Genomic DNA, 20,045 nt, shown 5'->3' with positions numbered 1-20,045 from the left:
GCCTTGCTAGAGGGTAAACAGCAGTGGTTTGAAAATAAAAACTTGCACAAAACAAGCAGCTATGTAGTTAGAAGAAAATGTGTCTAATAAGCATGTGTGTATGAGATGCCTTGAATATTTTTGATACTGTACTGTAATTACTAAAGATGTAAAATTTCCAGGACTTTTGAAACCATGAGAAAAAAAGTTTATAGGGTTTGTTTGCCCGAGAAAAAGACAGCTATACTTTTTGGTATTCTTTACATATTTAAAGTAACTTAAAACATTTTGTTCTCACTTAAATTACATACTTGAAAACATTTTAAATTATTAATGGAGCCACAAGTTCTTGAACTTTAAAGAATCCACTGTTTCTTTAGTCAATAGATGAAAATATCAACATAAAAAAGAATAATTATATTTGACTTGGGATCTCCATTATATCAAACAAAGATTATACTCATTTTGAGAAAATCCGAAAGTTTACCCAAAATATTGTTTAATTCAAGTGTTTTCCACTACTGGGAGATTCTGTATTCATTGTCTTCACGTTGGGCTTCTGAAAATCGACTTTTTTCCCCAGACTTAGACAAACTTTTCTATTCTTTACCATCCTGGCTTTTGTGTGTTATTAGTGCATTCTCAACATAGAGTCATTTTTCTCCCTCCCTAAAGGATACAATAAATTGGAGAGGTCAGAGTCTTTGCTGTTAAGGTACTTTAATGGGGCTTTGGTGCAGAAAGGAGGTGGGCTAGGAACATCTGCTTTATAATCTAGTCAAATGCAAACACTCTTCCCTTCCTAGACCCCACCGGACACTCAGGCAGCAGTAACAATGTGTGTTAAATGATCCAACGAATGAATGAATCGTCACTTTCTTTTCTGCCTATAAATCTGTAATCCAAGAATCTGCAGCAGCCCAACCTACTGAATGTTAATACCCAATTTCTATGCCTGTGTATTTCTTGCAGTCCATTCTGTATATCTTCCTGCAGACATGAGTGCTGTGTGCTTTTTGTTATATGTCAATTTTGGGGGATATATCCAGCTTCCCAATATCATTAGAAGACAATTAGGCTACAAAATACACATCCTATTGCAAAAGTATGTGCTCATTTCTCCATTGAACTCTTCCATTCTGCTTTCATGACACGTGTTCATCTCTATCTTTTGTAGAGTCTTACACATTCTTAAGTGACAACCTCTTTTCCAATTCTTAAAATTAACCAAGCATGACCTTTTGCAGATTTTATAATTTTTCCCCTTATAGCTTTGTCTGCCCGTCCGTCCCTCCATTCACCCATCCATTCTACTACAAAGTAATCCATTGAATCTACCTTTAACAGATGCCATTATCAACTCATGCACTTATTCCTGAAAAAAGTTTGCACAAAGAATGTTTGCAGGGAAAAGAAAAGTCTTGGTAAATTAAAAAAGCCACCTGCCATTTATATTCTGGAAATTTTTCCTGTGTTATGAAGATGTATTTGTACCCTAAGAGTCTGGGATCTCCTTTTCCTGATATTTCAAGGGACGTCTTTTCTTCAAAGAAATTATGGAGAGCTTTTTGCATACACCACTTTACAATGTTTCTTGCCATGGTGAATGTGTGGGTGGTACCTGCTTCTTGAGGCGATACAAATACCACCGAAGCAGCAGGGACGGAAGGCTTTTAAACAAGCTACTCTGTGCCGTTTCACCACGATCCCCATTTCCAATTATCAAAAGGACCTCTCAGAATTTGACACTTTGATGCAAGCCTTAATGAATTTGATTATTGATAAAGCTTTTGCAAATGTATATTGCATTTGGCACTTTTGGCAAGTCCTATTTTTCCTGCTCAAAATAATGTCTGGCAGGGTAGAGTTCTTCCATATACTCTCCATGCATCTCACCACATGCCTGGGGAAAGGTAAAGAAAGATGTACTATAATGGCTAATTTTTACATAAACGTGTACAAAATGTACAATGTATTAAAATTAGCAATAAGATCCTCTCAGAGTTATTGTTAAACTGTGTTTTAGCCCAATGGGTATCACCTTACTACTAAGATAAATAGGCTGATTTTGCCCTCAAGACGTTACATAGGTAGACATTCACTCGGAATAGGTATTCGGATATGAAAATATGCTCATGCCTACAAAATATCCTAAATCCATTCTAAGGGCAAATAAAGTCATCTTTCTTTCTGCTTCTGTTTGTATTGCAATGTCATAAGGCCAGGAGGAGGGTTCCAGCTTTCTTCTAACTCTGTCATGTTAATATTTGTCTTTGATCCTTTCCTCTCTGAGTGTATGTCCAGTTCTTGGGACATTGGCATCCTTATTTCCCAGCTGTATCAGAAAAATTAGCAGCCATTGCCAGTGTCCATTTAGTTGTCAGTCCTCTGAAAGGGACACAGGAGAAAAAACTAGGTACAAAGAGTGCACCAGGTCATTCTGCAGTCTCTCGTGCAAGTGAAATATACTACTTGGGAGGTGGAAATGGTCCTTGTTTTGAATTTGAAGCCATGCTCTATTTTCCTGGTATATGGAAATTTATATTCTAGGATTCTTGACAGTTCTATGTGAAAACCCTTTTCTCTTTTCAATCATACCTAGTAGCAGTAAATGGCTCCTCGTGTCAAAGGGTAAGACAGACTGTGTGGCAAGCCATGCATATTTTACCCATAATAATATTTATTTCAAAATTAAAATTATATATATGTGCGTGTATTTGGGGGAGATATATATATATTTAGGCTTATGTAAATATATAAATATTATATAGATATATTTGGGGAAAATATCAAGAAACGATATTTTGTGAAAACTTTTTAGGTATACATACCTCTAATTGTTACTTGTCTTAGTCCGCTTGGGCTGCTGTAGCAAAGCACCACAGACCAGGAGGCTTATAAACAACAGAAATGTATTTCTCACAGCTCTGGAGGCTGGGAAGTCCAAGGTCAAGGCGCTGGCAGATTCGGTGTCTGGTGGAGGCACACTTCCTCATAGAGGGTCTTCTCATTGTAACCTCACACGGCATAAGGGAGAGCTAGCTCTCTGGGGTCTTTTTATAAAGGCACTAATCCCATTCATGAGGGCTCTACGCTCATGACCTGGTCACTTCCCCAACGCCCCTGCTCCTAATACCATCACCTGAGGGGTTAGGATATCAACATAAGAATTTGAAAGGGACCAAAGCATTCCTCATCATTCTTTGTTATTTTTTTAATTATCAGGTGCTATTTTTTTTTTATGTTTTAAGCCTTCTTTAATTTCCACTATGTAAACTTTAAGATGTTTCTTATTATATTTTTAATAGGGTAGTTTGTCATACATTGATTGGTTAAGAAAATAAGATATTTACTGATTAAGTGAGGACAGAGGTGGAATTTTGAAATGAGCATATTTAGGTATCTGTATGCTCTATTACAAATAGATTTTTATTATTTGAGCAGCAAGGCTATACAACTAGATAGATGACATTAAATGGATAAAGAGGGAAATTCATATTTTTTTATTAATGTTATGATAGATTACAACCTTGTGAGCTTTCAGTTGTACATTATTGTTAGTCATGTTGTGGGTACACCTCTTCCCCCTTTGTGCCCTCCCCCCACCCCCCCTTTTCCCTGGTAACCACCGATCAGATCTCCTTGTCAATATGTTAACTTCCACCTATGAGTGGAGTCATATAGAGTTCGTCTTTCTCTGACTGGCTTATTTCGCTTAACATAATACCCTCGAGGTCCACCCACGTTGCTGTGAATGGGCCAATTTTGTCTTTTTTATGGCTGAGTAGTATTCCATTGTGTATATATACCATATCTTCTTTATCCAATCATCAGTTGCTGGACACTTAGGTTGGTTCCACGTCTTGGCTATTGTAAATAATGCTGCGATGAACATAGGGGTGCAAGGGACTCTTGGGATTTCTGATTTCAGGTTCTTAGGATAGATACCCAGTAATGGGATGGCTGGGTCATAGGGTATTTCTATTTTTAACTTTTTGAGAAATCTCCATACTGTTTTCCATAGTGGCTGTACCAGTTTGCATTCCCACCAACAGTGTATGAGGGTTCCTTTTTCTCCACAACCTCTCCAACATTTGTCGCTCTTGGTTTTGGATGTTTTTGCCAATCTAACGGGTGTAAGGTGATATCTTAGTGTAGTTTTGATTTGCATTTCCCTGATGATTAGCGATGATGAACATCTTTTCATGTGTCTGTTGGCCATATTTATATCTTCTTTTGAGAAATGTCTGTTCATGTCCTCTGCCCATTTTTTGATCGGGTTGTTTGTTTTTTTGTTGTTAAGCCGTGTGAGTTCTTTGTATATTATTAATTATCAGGTGCTATTTATTCAATTACCACAAATTGTTTCCTTTCAAAAATTCTCTGAGGGTTCTTGACCTGCTGTAAGTATAAATAGGAAGGACCACAGAATCCTCCTGTGTGCTCTGGCAAAAGGCTTCCAGCTTTCACGGCAGAAGTCTCCCAGCCTCCCCTGCTCGTCTCCCCATTTCTGTGAGCAGTGCAGAGCTATCATGAATTACTGCTGAGAATCCTGCTGCTAAGCTCCAGAGGGGAGAGAGAGGAGAGCTATTACTGTGCTTCTGAATCCTCCCCGGGGCAGAATGTTCCTCACAGATGTGCGAGGCTGCCATCTCTGAGTGTGAATTCCGTTAACACTAGGATAGGCTTATTGGCAAAGAAAAGAAAGAAAAAACCAAGAGCATTACTGAATGCATCACAGTGCTAGGCAATCTGGATGCATTCCCATTATCCAGAGCTGGGAGTATGAAAGAGTGAAGAAAAATGAATCAGTTATGGATGCAGGTTTTAGGAATTCACCTCCACCCCCACTGTAAGTATATTTCATCCCTCAGGAGCCTAACTCAAGCTGTGCAGGTCTCTGCAGAGCGCTGTTAAGTGTCTTCTCTTTCAAGATGAATAGAACCGAGAAAGGCAGAAGAGAGATTTGAGAGCCCTCACAGCTGCTAAAATGTCTGAGCCGAAAGCCTAAGATTGCCCTTCCCTCCTGGCCCAAAATAAGTTGTTCGCCTGCCTAGGAAAAACACTGACCTCAGAGGCAGTTCTCTGAGTACACATAATGATGAAGGTTAGTACCATTGGAGCTTGGATGGCAGTTTTGAAATCCCTAGTTGGTTTACATTTAAGGCTTTCCTTAAACATTTACTGTTTACTTTAGCTGATAACAAAAGAGAGAAGTACATATTTCTTTTCTTATGAATGATTTAAAATGTAGTATGTATACCGCCTGGGATAGAAAAGTACATGCCAAGCTAGAAATTATTATCTTTTAAACATGTAAGTATTTTCGTTCAATTCAAGACATTTATGGGCACCTACCATGTACCATAAACTATGTCAGGTGCTGCCAGGACACAAATAAGAAAAGGATTTAATCCTTGTCTCAAAGGAGGTTTTAGTGTAAGAGATGGGATATTCATCATCTGTTGCCACAGTAATGCTGTGTAACAAATCACCCCCAAACTCAATATTTTAGCTTGCACATCTATAGCTCATCTGGGCATTGGTTGACCCCAGCCAGCCTTGGTTGAGCTTGGCTCTCAGCCGCAGGTTGGGGCCAGTTCTGTCTGTTCCATGGGTCTCTCCATCATCCTAAGATCTGTGGGCTAGGCAGGCATGTTCTTCTCGTGGTAGGGATAGAAGCACAAGTGGGCAAGCCTAACCACACAGACGGCTTTGGGCACATCACATTCCCTAACGTTCACTGGCCAAAAGCAAGTCACATGGCCAAGCCCAACATCACCAGACTGAGGAAATATACTCTGCCTAGGAGCCCCTGCAAAATCACATGACAAAGGATATGGGGATATAGGGAGGATGCAAAATTGAGAAAAATAATGCAATCAAGCATATTAGGGAAAGATAAATTCACAAATGCCTGTATAACAAGGGGTGGGGATTTCAAAAGGTAAAGTATTAATTATATCTCAAAGACACTAGGAACATATTCTTAGAGGAGGTGACGTTTGCACTTGGTCACAAAAGGTGTTTGTATTTCAAGAGGCAGACAAGGGAGGTGGAGGCAGACAATTATTCAAAGATGCTCCATGAGCAAAGTCATGGACATGTGAAGGACATTTTCAGTGGTAGGTTATAAAGAAGTAAATTAAAAGAAAAAATTATAAGGGCCGGCCATGTTGCCTAGTGGTTAAGTTCAGTGAGCTCTGCTTTGGCAGCCCAAGTTCAGTTCCCGGGCACGGACCTACACCACTCATCAGTAGCAATGCTGTGGTGGTGACCCACAGACAAAATAGTGAAAGATTGGCACAGATGTTAGCTCAGGGCAAATCTTCCTCAAGCAAAAAGAGGAAGATTGACAACAGAAGTTAGCTCAGGGCAAATCTTTCTCAAGCAGAAAGAGGAAGATTGGCAATGGATGTTACCTCAGGGCAAATCTTCCTCAGCAAACAAGAAAAAAGAAAAAATTGTAGCAGTAGAAAAAAGTATATGAGTAAGAAAACTATAAACAGACACTGAGCAGAGGTGTCAGTGTCAGAAGTTCTTGTGTCATATGTTATTGATGGAAGTTCTTTGAAAAGACGAGTGTTTGAAAATTCCCAAGGTATGAAATGTGGAAAAGCACAAAAGGATAGAGTTTTTGTTTAAGTCTTTAGAGCTATAATTAGAGCTGTGAATGACTTAGAAATCATCTAGCCCAGTTCACTTATTTCACAGATGAAGAAATTTTTATTTTGGAGGTAAATACTTTCTAGCTCTCTGGCTCTCTTTGTCTATCTGTGTGTCTCTCTTCTCTCTCTCTATATATATAGCTATACAAAAATATATATGTGTAAAATATATAAAATATATAAGCATATTTAGAGAGAGAATAAATGTCTTCCTAAATAAATCTATCCATCTATATATGTAAAATATGTAATATGTAAGTATATTTACAGAGCGAATAAATTCTTTCTCATACATATATATCTAGGTGGGAGGAATAGGAAATGAGCAGATTCCTTAAAGCGGTATTCTAAAGAATTCTTAATCCCTCATAAACTTAAAAACCACTCATGTCCTCATCATTCTAGTCCCAAGCACAGAATATGACTCACATTATTCAAATGTAAAGGGAGGAGTTGTTAATAAGGAGGAAAAATAAATATTCAAGGACTGGAAATTCCATCTGAAGTGCTTGGTCTAACAGAGAGAGAGGAAGCGGGTGGCTCCCCAGACCCCAGAGTTGGGGTACCATTACCAAAAGGTGAAGGACTGGCTGCTAAGGGGCAGCTGAGGGCAAAGACAGCAAGTGTTCTCTACGGTCTTCCTCTCTTCTGAAACCCATTCCCCTCATTTGTAAATGAAACATACCCCCCCGCAACCAAAATATAACTAGAAAACAAAATCAGTTTGTGGTCGTAATACCATATGAGGTTTCTTCCCAGAATAGAAATAATGAAACTTGGAATTGGTGCCCCTTTGAATAATCACATTAATGTAGATCAGAGGTCAGCAGAACACAGCCCCGGGCCAAATCCAGCTGGTCTGTTTTTATAAAACAAGTTTTTTATTGAAAGAGCCACGCCTGTTTGGTTACATATTATTTATGGCAGCTTTTGCATTACAATGGCAGAGTTGAGTAATTGCAACAGAGACAGAGCCCATATGGCTTGCAACGCCTCAAATATTTCATATCTAGCCTTTTACAGAAAAGTTTGCCCACCCCTGGTGTGGATGATGGAGGACGAGCCCCTTTCTGGAGTGGGTGAAACTTGCCTGAGCTTCTGCTTCCGGTGATGGATTCAGCAGGATGGGTATCAGTGCAGTCAAGAGTATCATCCTGTCATCCCGGGGTTGCTTCCTTCTCTCCTTCCCTCGCAGGACTCCACTACAGCCATTATTAACCCTTTGCTCTCTGTCCTTTGCCAGACTCCGACCTGAGCATGCGCACACTGAGCACGCCCAGCCCAGCCTTGATATGTCCACCGAACCTGCCCGGATTTCAGAATGGAAAGGGCTCGTCCACCTCCTCCTCCTCCATCACCGGGGAGACAGTGGCCATGGTCCACTCCCCGCCCCCGACCCGCCTCACCCACCCGCTCATCCGGCTCGCCTCCAGACCCCAGAAAGAGCAGGCCAGCATAGAGCGGCTCCCGGACCACTCCATGGTCCAGATCTTCTCCTTCCTGCCCACCAACCAACTGTGCCGCTGCGCCCGCGTGTGCCGCCGCTGGTACAACCTGGCCTGGGACCCGCGGCTCTGGAGGACTATCCGCCTGACGGGCGAGACCATCAACGTGGACCGCGCCCTCAAGGTGCTGACCCGCAGACTCTGTCAGGACACACCCAACGTCTGTCTCATGCTGGAAACCGTAACTGTCAGTGGCTGCAGGCGGCTCACGGACCGAGGGCTTTACACCATTGCCCAGTGCTGCCCGGAACTGAGGCGACTGGAAGTCTCGGGCTGTTACAATATCTCCAACGAGGCCGTCTTCGACGTGGTGTCCCTGTGTCCCAACCTGGAGCATTTGGATGTGTCAGGTAAATGGCAGCTAACCTCCCATCATTGGGGCCTTCCTCATGTACCACCCCAAAACAGTAGACAACATTGCCACCTCCAGATGGTCCCCTTCTTGGTAGCCATTAAAGATGAGAGTGAGTAGGGGGAAGGCTGACTCTTCCAGAGAAACCATCTCTATGTACTTGTGACTCTGGAGGCCAGAGGTATTTCTTTCATCAAATAATGTTAACTTCTTAGAGAAACTAGAGGCACCTTTTTTCTGGCAGTTCGAGATAGCATGACTTTTCAATGTGTCTTTCCTCCCCCATAACTTTCACTGTGATTTCAGAGCAACATAGATAATGGGTACCAAGTATCTGAACAGAGATCCATAGGAGCCAAATATCTATCTCAGACAGATAGTTTAGAAACCGCCTGACGTCCATTGGTTATTGTTCCATAGAACCTGAGCACTGTGTCTAAGCTGATTCTGTGCTGCGGGCTGTGCTCATGATGGCTTGCCATTTGCAAACGTTGGGGAAAATGTATCATGGCCAAGTGTCTGCTTACATTCCATCCCACTCTCCTCACCCATGGGCTGATTTTGTATCTTTACTTAAGCAAAATTCTCAATTACCCAGCGCAAGGGTCAGGCCCATCGAGTGCAGCCTTTAGTTCTTTTAAAAATTGAAGGAAATCCCAGCAAGGCTGCTTTGCTTGAAAACCTCTCTCAGGCAGGAAAAATTAAAACTCAGACTCACACTTTGGCGCCAGACGTTAATCCGGCTGGACTAACAGCCTTTCTTTATCTCATCCGCTGCCCAGTCAAAGGACGAACATTCGAGAGGCTGAAATGTGTAAGATGCATCAGGGAGTTAAAGAAATGTACAGCCTGAGCTGCAACCTCAGGGGTTGGTGGGGAGGGGTCAAGAAGTAAAAACCACTGTGATGGGTGCTAAACAGAATTTGGGATTTACAAGCATCTGAGGTAAATGATACTCTCCAACAAAATCTGAGGTAAAAGCCAGCTCTCTCAGCTTGCTCTCTTTCGAAAGCCGACATCTGAAAATATTTCAGATGACAGTCAATTATTTTTCACAGATTCTTTCCCTGGCTGGAAAGCAACTCGCTGCTCCCCTCCTTCAGCTGGCTTCGGGACAAAACCATAGTAACCGTATGTTCAGTTAGTCAGAAGCAGCCGTTGGCATAAAGAAGCAGGAAACCAAGAGGTTTTCTTACATTTTTCCTCTAAGGAATTCTGGAAAGAGAAAGCATTGTGATGTGGTGGAAACTAGTTTCAAAACTTTGCAATTTGGGACAATTCGTAGTTTTCTCTAGACGTGTTTTCTCTTCAGTTAAAAACAAAAAGGCAAGGGATTGGACTCTTTAACATTCTAAGATTCCGAGCAGTGTGGGCCTCTTTTTCAGGCCCACGTTTTCCTTTCTTTTCTCAGATTAGAAAATAATTTATTGGCATCCTCATCTTTGTTAAAGGGCTCCCCCTGAACGCTTAATACAGGCCGCAGGTATCTGTGCCCTCTCTTTTGGAGTCCTTTTGAAATTCAGAAATGCAGAAACTACTTTGGCTGTTTGGGAATGGATATTCCTGGGCTTCTAGCCTGAGCGAGCAGATCCTGCTTGGCCTCTTTGACTAATCATTATGAAAGCCTTGATGCCCTTTCTCTCTATCAACCTGGATAATTTGCTGGTCCTAATATATTTGTGTAGCTTCCTCATATGTCTTCCAATGACCCCTTGTAATCTGTGTACATAGAGACTATATACACAGGGGAATCTGTAACTCCCCAAGTTAAGAGCACAGAATTCCAGAAATTGTGCATGGGCGGGGGTGGGGGGAATTTCAGGTAAATGAAGTTAAAAGAACCAACAAGCCAAAAGGATGGATTTGTGTCACCACCTCTGAACAGTACCGTCCAGTTCTGAGGGAATATTTAAATTATGTTGACACACGGAGAGGTCAGTGGGCTGCTGGAGGTGACTTCACCTATGCATTGTTCTTCTTGGTTTCCGTAGCTGGCCTCTGATAGTGGCCACCTTCTCAACGACAGTAAATTTGACTTTAGAAGACTCACCACTGGTCTAGGGCTTAATTCCCCCAGAGGGCATGAGACTGCCTCCCATCCCTAGCATGCCCACCTTGAAAGCTATCTTTTCAAGGCATCGAAAGTTACTGTAACTGGATGTAATATATTTTCATTATCACATATTACCTTTTATTAATGTTTAGTCAGGGTTCTCCAGAGAAACAGAACCAATAGTATATATATATCTAATAGTGTATGTATATATATATATAAAGAGATTTATTAAGAGAAATTGGCTCACACAATTATGTGGAGGCTGAGAACTACACTCTGCCATGTGTAGGCTGGGGACCCAGGAAGGCAAGTGGTGCAGTTCAGCTGAGTCTGAAGGCTTGAGAATCAGTGGTGCTGACGGTTTAAGTGTCAGTCCAAAGGCAGGAGACCAATGTGTTAGCTCAAACAGTCAGGCAGAGAGAGAGAATTCTCCATTCCTCCACCATTTGTGCTCTTCAGGCCCTCGATGGATTGAATAAGGCCCACACACATTGGGGCGAGCAGTCTGTTTTACTGAATCCACTGATTCAAACGTTAACCTTATCCAGAAACATGCTCACTCAGGCACATCCAGAAATAATGTTTAGCCAAATATCTTGGCACCTCATCATATGGTAAGTTGACACATAAAATTAACTATCACAATTAATAATATCTTTAAATGTCAATGGACTGTAGTGAAACCAACCAATTTTCAAAGTATAAAATGTTGAAATTACTGCAAATGAAATTGCTTCAAAAGAGTCCTCTACAACTGGAGACCTGGGAGTCCTCCTTTCTTCTCTTCCTAACCCTTTATAGCTGACCAGTAGGATCCTTCCAAGAGATTCTACTTCCGCAGCACCTCGGGTCCACCCCCTCTCTTCTACCTGCCTGCTTGGTTGCATGCTTCTCTAACTATTCTCCTTACACTCGTGTCAGCCCATCGAGCCACCCTCCACACAATCAGCCTCCAGAGGGATTTTTTCAAACTATTAGTCTAACTATTCATAAAATTTCCAATTGTTCCCCATGACCTACGGGAAAAATTCAGTTCCTCAGAAGAGCATATAAGGACCTTTATGAGCTGCACTTTCTAAGTTCAACTCTCACCTCTTTCCTATGTACACTCAATGCTCCCTCTTAGGACACCATCTGCATTTCCCCAAACACTTCATGTCTGTGCATTCTGTGATGTGGGCACCTCTCTGGGGTGAATGCCATTCCCTCCTCTGCCCCCTAACCTTACTCAACAACCTTCTTAACAACTTCTCGTTGCTCAAGCCTCAGTCCAAGCATGACCTAAGGAGAACATTTCCTTTCTGACCTCCAGTGAGCTAAGTGTTTCCTCCTAGGTATCTGCCTTTTGAGTTCAGGCAGGTAGAGCATTACTGGGTCTTGCAATTGTGTAATTGCATATTTCTAGATTCCTTTCTCTCAATCCATTATGAGCTTTATAAGGGCAAAAGTGAGGCATATTTTATCTTTGCACTTTATGATATTGTATTTAAGTGACCAGAGGAGCCTCAAAGCCCTAGATAGTCATCACGACCTCTAAAAGTTTCAAATAAAGTTATCATTGTTTAATACTCTAAACAAGAATTTAGGAAGCCACAGTGCAGTGATTAAACTTTCCTCATTAATAAAAATGGGATGGTTGGAAGGATTAAATGAGTTAATGCATGCTGTGTTCTGCTGAAGACCATGCAGCAAGCACTCAATAAATCATAGTTGTCATCATTTTTGAACAGTCATTATTATTTACATGCTTAGAAGTCAATTGTTGTCTCATTGACTTGGTCATCTTACATCTCAGAGAATGTAGAGTTATTACTCCAATAATGAGAAGAGTGGTAATGAAGAGCATATTTGTGAAAGCTGAACCAAATCTGGAATTCATTGAAGAAAGCCCACAGATTTGTTCAACCCATATTGTCTGTTCCCTGTTGAGTAATATCCATATTCCTTACCCTGAAGGTCAAAGCAGACTTTCATAATCTGATCTCCATGGACCATTCCTGTCTTGGTTTCCTTTAAATCCTTTCAGACACCTTGCATTCCACCCTATGGACACTCCTCACTGCCCAATGGACTTACCCCGTGCTTTATTGTCGCTCCAATTTACTCATGCTATCACCTTGCTACTTAAGCTCCATCTCTATGTACCCAAATTGTTTCTCTCTTTCAAGAATCCTCTTATAAACATCACCACTCCCAAGACTTCTGAGTCCCCAGTGTCTAAATGTTCACTTCATGCTGACACATCTACCGTGCAGTTCATCAATTGTATGCTACATCCTTGTCATTTCTTACCACCCCTCCTATAATTGAAGCTTTGGATCAGAAGTTAAGAAACTTTTCCCTAGTCTGCCTGTACAAATCACATCATCTTACTGAGCTGGAGGTGCCTCATCTTTAAAAAACTGAAAGTTAAGTTGGATGATTTCTAAGGTTCTCTCCATGTCTATAAGGTATGAATGCATGAACTAGCCACAGATATTACCTACTGAGCCATGAGCCAATTTATTTTCTTTTCCACCCAAATTTAGCAAATCTGTTAGAATTAAGGCTAAAGTTACAATTAAAAATTATTGATCTAAAATAATACAAGCGTATCAAAATAGTCTTTTTACCACAACTGGGCTAAACTAGTATTTCATTAAATTTGGGACTCAGTTTCAAATACAAGGCATTATATTTCCCTGGACTAAATATAGTATCCTTCCTAGGATGCATCAGATTTTGTGAGATATTACTGGAACTAAGAGTTTAGGAACAAAAGTTGTCATATGATCTTGAAAATCAAAGTGCCTTCACAGGCATCACAGACAGGCAACCACCACCATGGACATATAAATTCAGTGTAAGCAGAATACAGTCAGCCTAAAAAAAGAAACCCAAAACAAAGGAAGATTTCAAAGCTAAAGCTGAGGAGTTTCAACCACCTCCCGCAAAACCACGGAGCCCACTGGAGCAGTGGGGGCAGCCTCTGACGAGTCGCATCTTTGTTTTCCAGTGTTGGGTTGTATGCTTTACTCCTTCCTGAAATTCTTTGACTTGGTAGCATGCGGCTTTTGAACCTCATTATTCCCAGGACCTGAATTTTATAAGAGTTTCCTGGGCACTTAGCCAGGCGGTGGGAGGAAAGTCCCCTTTAGCACTATTATGCGGCTGCTCAGAAACCTTGGATATGTGTGAGCTGCCAGAGCTCAGAGGTGCCCAGGAAGAGCACAGGGAAAATGAAAAATATATATACAGTTCATGTAGCAGAATGAAATATATCTACATATACATTTATTTATACAATATATATTGACTATGCATATTTATTTATATTTATATACTAAAAATATACTGTACATATTTTATATAGTGAACTGAAATATACGAGTGTTTCATATATTATATATAATATATAGTGTGTATATGTATATATATAATTTATACACACACACATTCTTATGGGAAGAGGGATTAGAAACAATGTTTAGAGAGACATGTAAAGATATTTTCCTAAGCATTAATTTCCTTGTTTGTAAAATGGATTGTTTTAAGAATCAGGTAAGAAAATGTTTATAAAAGTACTTTGTGAACTTCATGTTCAACACAAATAAGAAACATTACAGTTAACGATAAAATAGACGACTGTTTTTAACCCAGATATACTTCAACCAGGGTCACAGTCCTGAGGACACTTAAATGTTGGAAGTTGGTCCTCCTATAGAAGATTCTATTCTCTCTATAAATCATTCATTCATTCATTCAATAGCTACTTAGTGAGCATCACCTATGAACCAGGTGTAAGGGATACAGCAGTCCCTTTTTTCAGGAGCTTACATTCCAGAGTGAGGACAGCAAATAGAAAAGTGAACAAATTAATATATAATGCCACAGAGAAATAAGGAGTGCCGAAAATAAATGGGAGGCAGGCAGGGGATACTACTTCGTCCAGGGCAGTTAGGGAAGAGTCGTCCTATGTGGACATGTGCTCAGAGACCTAAGAAAGTGGGGGCGGGCCCCTGCGGCTATCTGAGGGCACCCTGTCCAGTGCACAGACCCTAAAGCAGGAGGGCACCTGAGGTGTCTGGGAACCAGCAAGGACCCCAGTGGGGTTGGAGGAGTGGGGCAAGAGACGAGGTCAGAGAGCACAGGGCACAGGTCTGTGGAGGCCTCTTGAGACTTTAGATTTTACCCTTGGAGTGAGACGACTGTCATCTGAAGACTTTGAACAGAGTGACATGATCCGAGTTCTGTTTTCCAGATCCTTCTAGCAGCTGTGAGGAGAAGAGCTACAGGAGGGCGGGGTGGGGAGACTGGTTGAGGGGCTGGAGCAATAATCAAGATGACACAATTGTTCTTCCTTGACCAAAGAGGGTTGAGTTGAATCCCCAGATGGTCTCCTTGTTAGGCTAACAACTACATACGTTTCCTGTAAAGTTTTCAAAGTACATCCATATCCATAATCTCATTGCATCCTCATTATAGCCTCATAGTGTAAGCACCCCAGCTACTCATTGCCATTTCATAGAGGAGAGTCTCAAGACTCAGAAAAGTCAATTCTCCTGCCTGAGGCTATAAAAAGTAGACTTGAACCAGGTATGACTCCCAAGCCAGAGCTCTTTCTGCCCATGCAAGATCAGGACCAAGACTCTTCTGTATTTCACTTCTTTGGCCAGAGAGCTCCCAGACCATTGCAGATGAGAACTAACCTCTACTGAGCTTCTGGAACTTTCTAGGGCCAGGCCAGAAATTTGCACACATTGCCTCATTTCTTCTTCACAGCCACCATGCAGGGAACATGATCATGCCATTTTAAGAAAAAGGAAATACTCAGGATTGATTTGCCCAATGTCAGGCAACTAGTGATGGATCTGGAATTGAAACCCTGTTCTCTCTGATTCTAAAGCCCGTGAAGCCTCTTAAACCCAGATAATCAAAGCAGTTAAACATTCAAATGAACATGGAGAACCCATTCTTGCTTTCCTTCCCTGACGGGGCCAAGAAGGGAAGGGGTAACATCTGGACCTGGCTTGAGGGAAGGGTAGGAATCGGTAACTGCACCCCCGGGGGAAGGCTCCCCATTCTCGGAGGCCGCTCTGAGCGTGTGTTCTGTCTCTCTGTGTAGGGTGCTCCAAAGTGACCTGCATCAGCTTGACCCGGGAGGCCTCCATTAAACTGTCCCCCTTGCATGGCAAACAGATTTCCATCCGCTACCTGGACATGACGGACTGCTTCGTGCTGGAGGACGAGGGCCTGCACACCATCGCGGCGCACTGCACGCAGCTGACCCACCTGTACCTGCGCCGCTGCGTCCGCCTCACCGACGAGGGCCTCCGCTACCTGATGATCTACTGCACCTCCATCAAGGAGCTGAGCGTCAGCGACTGCCGCTTCGTCAGCGACTTCGGCCTGCGAGAGATCGCCAAACTGGAGTCCCGCCTGCGGTACCTCAGCATCGCCCACTGCGGTCGGGTCACCGACGTGGGCATCCGCTATGTCGCCAAGTACTGCAGCAAGCTGCGCTACCTCAACGCGAGGGGCTGCGAGGGCATCACGGACCACGGCGTGGAGTACCTCGCCAAGAACTGCACGAAACTCAAGTCTTTGGACATCGGCAAATGCCCTTTGGTCTCCGACACGGGCCTGGAGTGCCTGGCCCTGAACTGCTTCAATCTCAAGCGGCTCAGCCTCAAGTCCTGCGAGAGCATCACCGGCCAAGGCTTGCAGATCGTGGCGGCCAACTGCTTCGACCTCCAGATGCTGAATGTCCAGGACTGCGAGGTGTCCGTGGAGGCCCTGCGGTTTGTGAAACGCCACTGCAAGCGCTGTGTCATCGAGCACACCAACCCTGCCTTCTTCTGAAGGGACAGCTTCCAGCCGGCACTGTTTTCATACAAACACGAACCAAATGAAATGTTTTTTAAAAGCAGCATATGTAAGCACCGACACCCACTCATAACAGCTATTTCTTCCAGCAAGGTTCTTAGGAATCTGGCTTTTATTTTTCCTAGTTTCTCATGGGCAACAGAGGTCAAGGAAAGGAAAGTGGGGACAAATTTCTACTATAGTAAACGGTTTGGGGGGGTCAGGTCATTTGTAGGTAGTTCCTCTTCTCACAAAAGATGTACCTCAGAAAGCTGATGGCAGTGTCTTCAGAAACACCTCTTTCTCCCTCTGTCTCGCTCCTCCTGGCACATCCCCAGGGTTCTACACCCCCATCTCTCCTACTCCACCCATCCCCCCAACAGCAACAGCGGTAAATCAGAACAATAATGCTCTCCAGACCTCCTCCTCTTTAAACTGCGTGATTGGCCTAAGCCATGCTCTTCAATCCCACACCCAAGCAAATTCTTGTTAAATAAATATCACAGAACCTGGTATTTATAAAGTGCTTCCAAACCTTTTTAAACTATCACTTGTGGCAAACAGCGTGGTAGAGGAAGAGACTTGTGTTCCTCCCCCCCAGTTCTGCCACTAACTAGCTGTGTGAGCTTGGGCAAAGCACTTGACCTCTGTGGGCTTCAGCTTCCAGCACTGAGTCAGAGGCCATCGACTGAGGATTAGCTTCATGCCCATTTTAGAGCTGAGGGAACAGAGATGTCAATAGACAGAAGCACCTTGGCACAGACCACACAAGGCATGTACCTGTTCCAAGAGTATTGATTCTGTAGATGCTTTCAGGAGATTCGGAAGTGCCAACGCCATGTCCCGTACGTCCTTCCCTCCAGTCTGAGCATCACTTCCATCCCTGTTTGTTTTGCTGGGTGAGTCTTTTAGGCATCTTTTCCTGCCCTGCTAGATGGGTGGTCTCTGTGCCCAAGTGCTCTCAGCATCACCCCACTCCACACCATCCACGAGGCAATGGAATTCCTAATGCCAGCAAAGCCCACATCCCCCAGTCAAGTTGATCTTTCTGAGTGTCTTCAAATAGGAGGAAAGACCCTCATGATTTTTAATTAACAAATGACGCCCAAGAGGACACATGTCCTCTAAGGTTTTTCTAATCCTTCTCATTGCGCACGTGGCATGCAGCAGGCACATCTGCCCTGCAGCTGGCAGGAACAGATGCCTTGGTTCTTTGTCCTTCGGATCACATTGCTACTTTTCTCATCTATTTATTTCTTTGTGCATCCAGACTTTGTCACATGAAGCCTGTTGGGGTTAAGTCATAAGGGTTTAATTGTGCAGATTGCCACCTTGTGTGCCTTCCTCCGTGGTTGTCTGCACGTTCTCTGTCAAAGAATGCAGAGCAGACTTCCACCTATTTAAATACTGTTCCTTCAAAAATACCAGACAAATGGAAGAGGGAACACATTGATAAGACTTAGGCTGTGGTCCATCAACCAGGCCCTTGGAATATAACATTAAAATCTTGCCAACTATGAATTTCAAATGGCCCTATTTGGATAAAAATCCATGTGCCAGCCTCATTCATGCAAAATCAGGATGCCAAAAGAAAATTCCACTGCTTGTTTTCATGACATTTACTTGCCTTTTGTTAATAAACACATAACCTTTCCCAAATTATTCTCTGGCCACACACCTTCTTCATCACTGTTCCAATGGTTCATCCATTTCTTTCTCAAAGAGTCCACCATCCAGACTCAGAACCTGTGCATCTCCGAGTCAAGCACGTGGATGTTGCTTCAGATCAAGCTTACACAGCGCTCGACAACTGCACTCCCACTGTAGGCTCCCTGCATTGCTTTGTCTTATGTTGGGAAGGAGGAGAGAGAGTGAGGTTTCTTTCATTCATACTCCTCTCCAGTCAACATCGCCAACAGCTTAAATATGCAATCGAGACTGTTTGCCACTGGGGAAAATGAATTGTTTGGCAGGGGATAGTATCTAGTGATAGTCACAGAGTTAGAACTACGAAAGGGCCTGAAGGTGGCATTCCCCTGCTCTGTGGCTTGTGACCCTATCTAAAGTTTCAGAATTTGAGAGTCACAAAGGATTGTCCCTAACCCTTGGCACTGGGGTTTTCCACGTGAGCTGGTCTAATACTCTCAGAATGAGAAGGGAGATCCAGAATTGCTCCCTGAATCAGAGAAGGGGCATCCCATTGCAAACATCTTTATCACCACAACCTGACCGCATCACCTAAACCGTCTTCCAAACATGAGACAAAGCCGACTTTCACGATGATTGCCCTGCACCTACTGTCTTCCCCAGTTTCTCCCTTTCTCCCAGTCTTCTCTTCATCCATTCTACTTCCCCTTGGGGGATGAATCTATGACAGAGGTTACTGGGGAAACAGCTCAGCAGATTTTTAGAGACCCAGCAAAAGGCCTCACTAGGAAATTTATCTGTTTTAAAACAGTGCTTCCTTCCTGCCTCTGCTAAATTGAATGCTCATTGTTTTTTTAATTCTAATGTTCAAATCACTGCGTGCTGTATGACTCTAGAAAGCCTTAATTTACTACCACCAAGAAATAAAGCAATATGTTGGTAATCGAGTTAAGCTTCATTTAATACTCTGGCCAGAGGAGCATGGTGTTCATTTGGGGACGCTCAAGAAAGAGCAAGACACTTGCCTCATGTTGAAGTAGAGAGCAAGTCAGGTCACTGCAATTGTCCCTGTAAAGTTATATTCATGGTCTTGTCATTTCCCTCAGCTTAGTGACTTTGGCTGAAAATTAGCAGGTAAGTGAAAAATCATTACCATCACAGTTTAGTTCAGGTCTTCAGTTCCTTAACCCAAACTCTCGGAGTCAGATATATTTGGAATTCATAATTTTTCATATTCTATGAAGTTATCTATGGTGTACTTTGTAACAACCCTGCCAGAGTCTAGGACAGCACCCTTAATCAAATGTGTTAATATTTCTGCAGCAATAGGTATGAATAATCACACCACATAAGATTATTAGAGACTATAAATAGCCTTGCATCCATTCAGGTCAGGTTTTTGTCATCTAATTAATTTGTGCCAAACGTAATGAAAAAAACTATTTTTTCAGAACTTTCTAGATTTCAGAATTATGGATAAGTAACTTTGGACCTGACTATACTTCCTGTGGCACTGGTTACAAACATTAGAGAAATCCTCAAAATTATGTGGACAGTTAGTTGTTATAAATTTAAAAAAACAAAAAAGTCTTAGAGTGTTAACACCTGGAAGGAGAATATGGCGACCTGAGCTAAAAGGAAAAATTATCAGTAGAAAAAGAAAAATGTCAAATCTCTACTCACCCAAGCCTTTGGATCTGAGAAATCAATATGGCAGAAAGCAAGTACTGACAGATGAATGGCAAACTTCATCTTTAGCGAGTAAAAAGGTTTTAAGAGATATTGATTTTAAATCTATTTGTCCTCAACCTTCTTCTCACCCTATGTCAGCTGTTTAATGACTTTCACTTCAACCAACAGGACTGTTAACTGCCTTGAAGCCTCAACTTGAGGTAGCGCCATGCGATTCTTGTCAAGATCCCAGCAGAAGGCTGGCAGTAAATACAATGCATTTGCCCTTGAAGTTCATGACTTCTTATATTGACATTTGTTCA

The 20,045-nt window shown here is 42.4% G+C and overlaps 1 protein-coding gene across 1 annotated transcript in view; it reads left to right on the top strand.

The window, feature by feature from the left end:
- The window catches only part of FBXL7 (F-box and leucine rich repeat protein 7), a 378,975-nt gene extending 359,987 nt beyond the window's left edge, over positions 1–18,988 (top strand). Inside the window, exons 3-4 of the mRNA XM_046672447.1 lie at positions 7,891–8,502; positions 15,665–18,988. Of these exons, the coding sequence (XP_046528403.1) occupies positions 7,891–8,502; positions 15,665–16,401 (1,349 nt within the window). The 3' untranslated portion in view covers positions 16,402–18,988. The remainder of the gene's footprint in view (positions 1–7,890; positions 8,503–15,664) is intronic.
- Positions 18,989–20,045: the final 1,057 nt, after the last annotated feature.

The sequence above is a fragment of the Equus quagga genome, chromosome 9, assembly GCF_021613505.1.
Source record: "Equus quagga isolate Etosha38 chromosome 9, UCLA_HA_Equagga_1.0, whole genome shotgun sequence".
Classification (NCBI taxonomy): Eukaryota; Metazoa; Chordata; class Mammalia; order Perissodactyla; family Equidae; genus Equus; species Equus quagga.
Note: the sequence above shows the minus strand (reverse complement) of the source record. Positions and strands in the feature narration are given on the sequence as shown.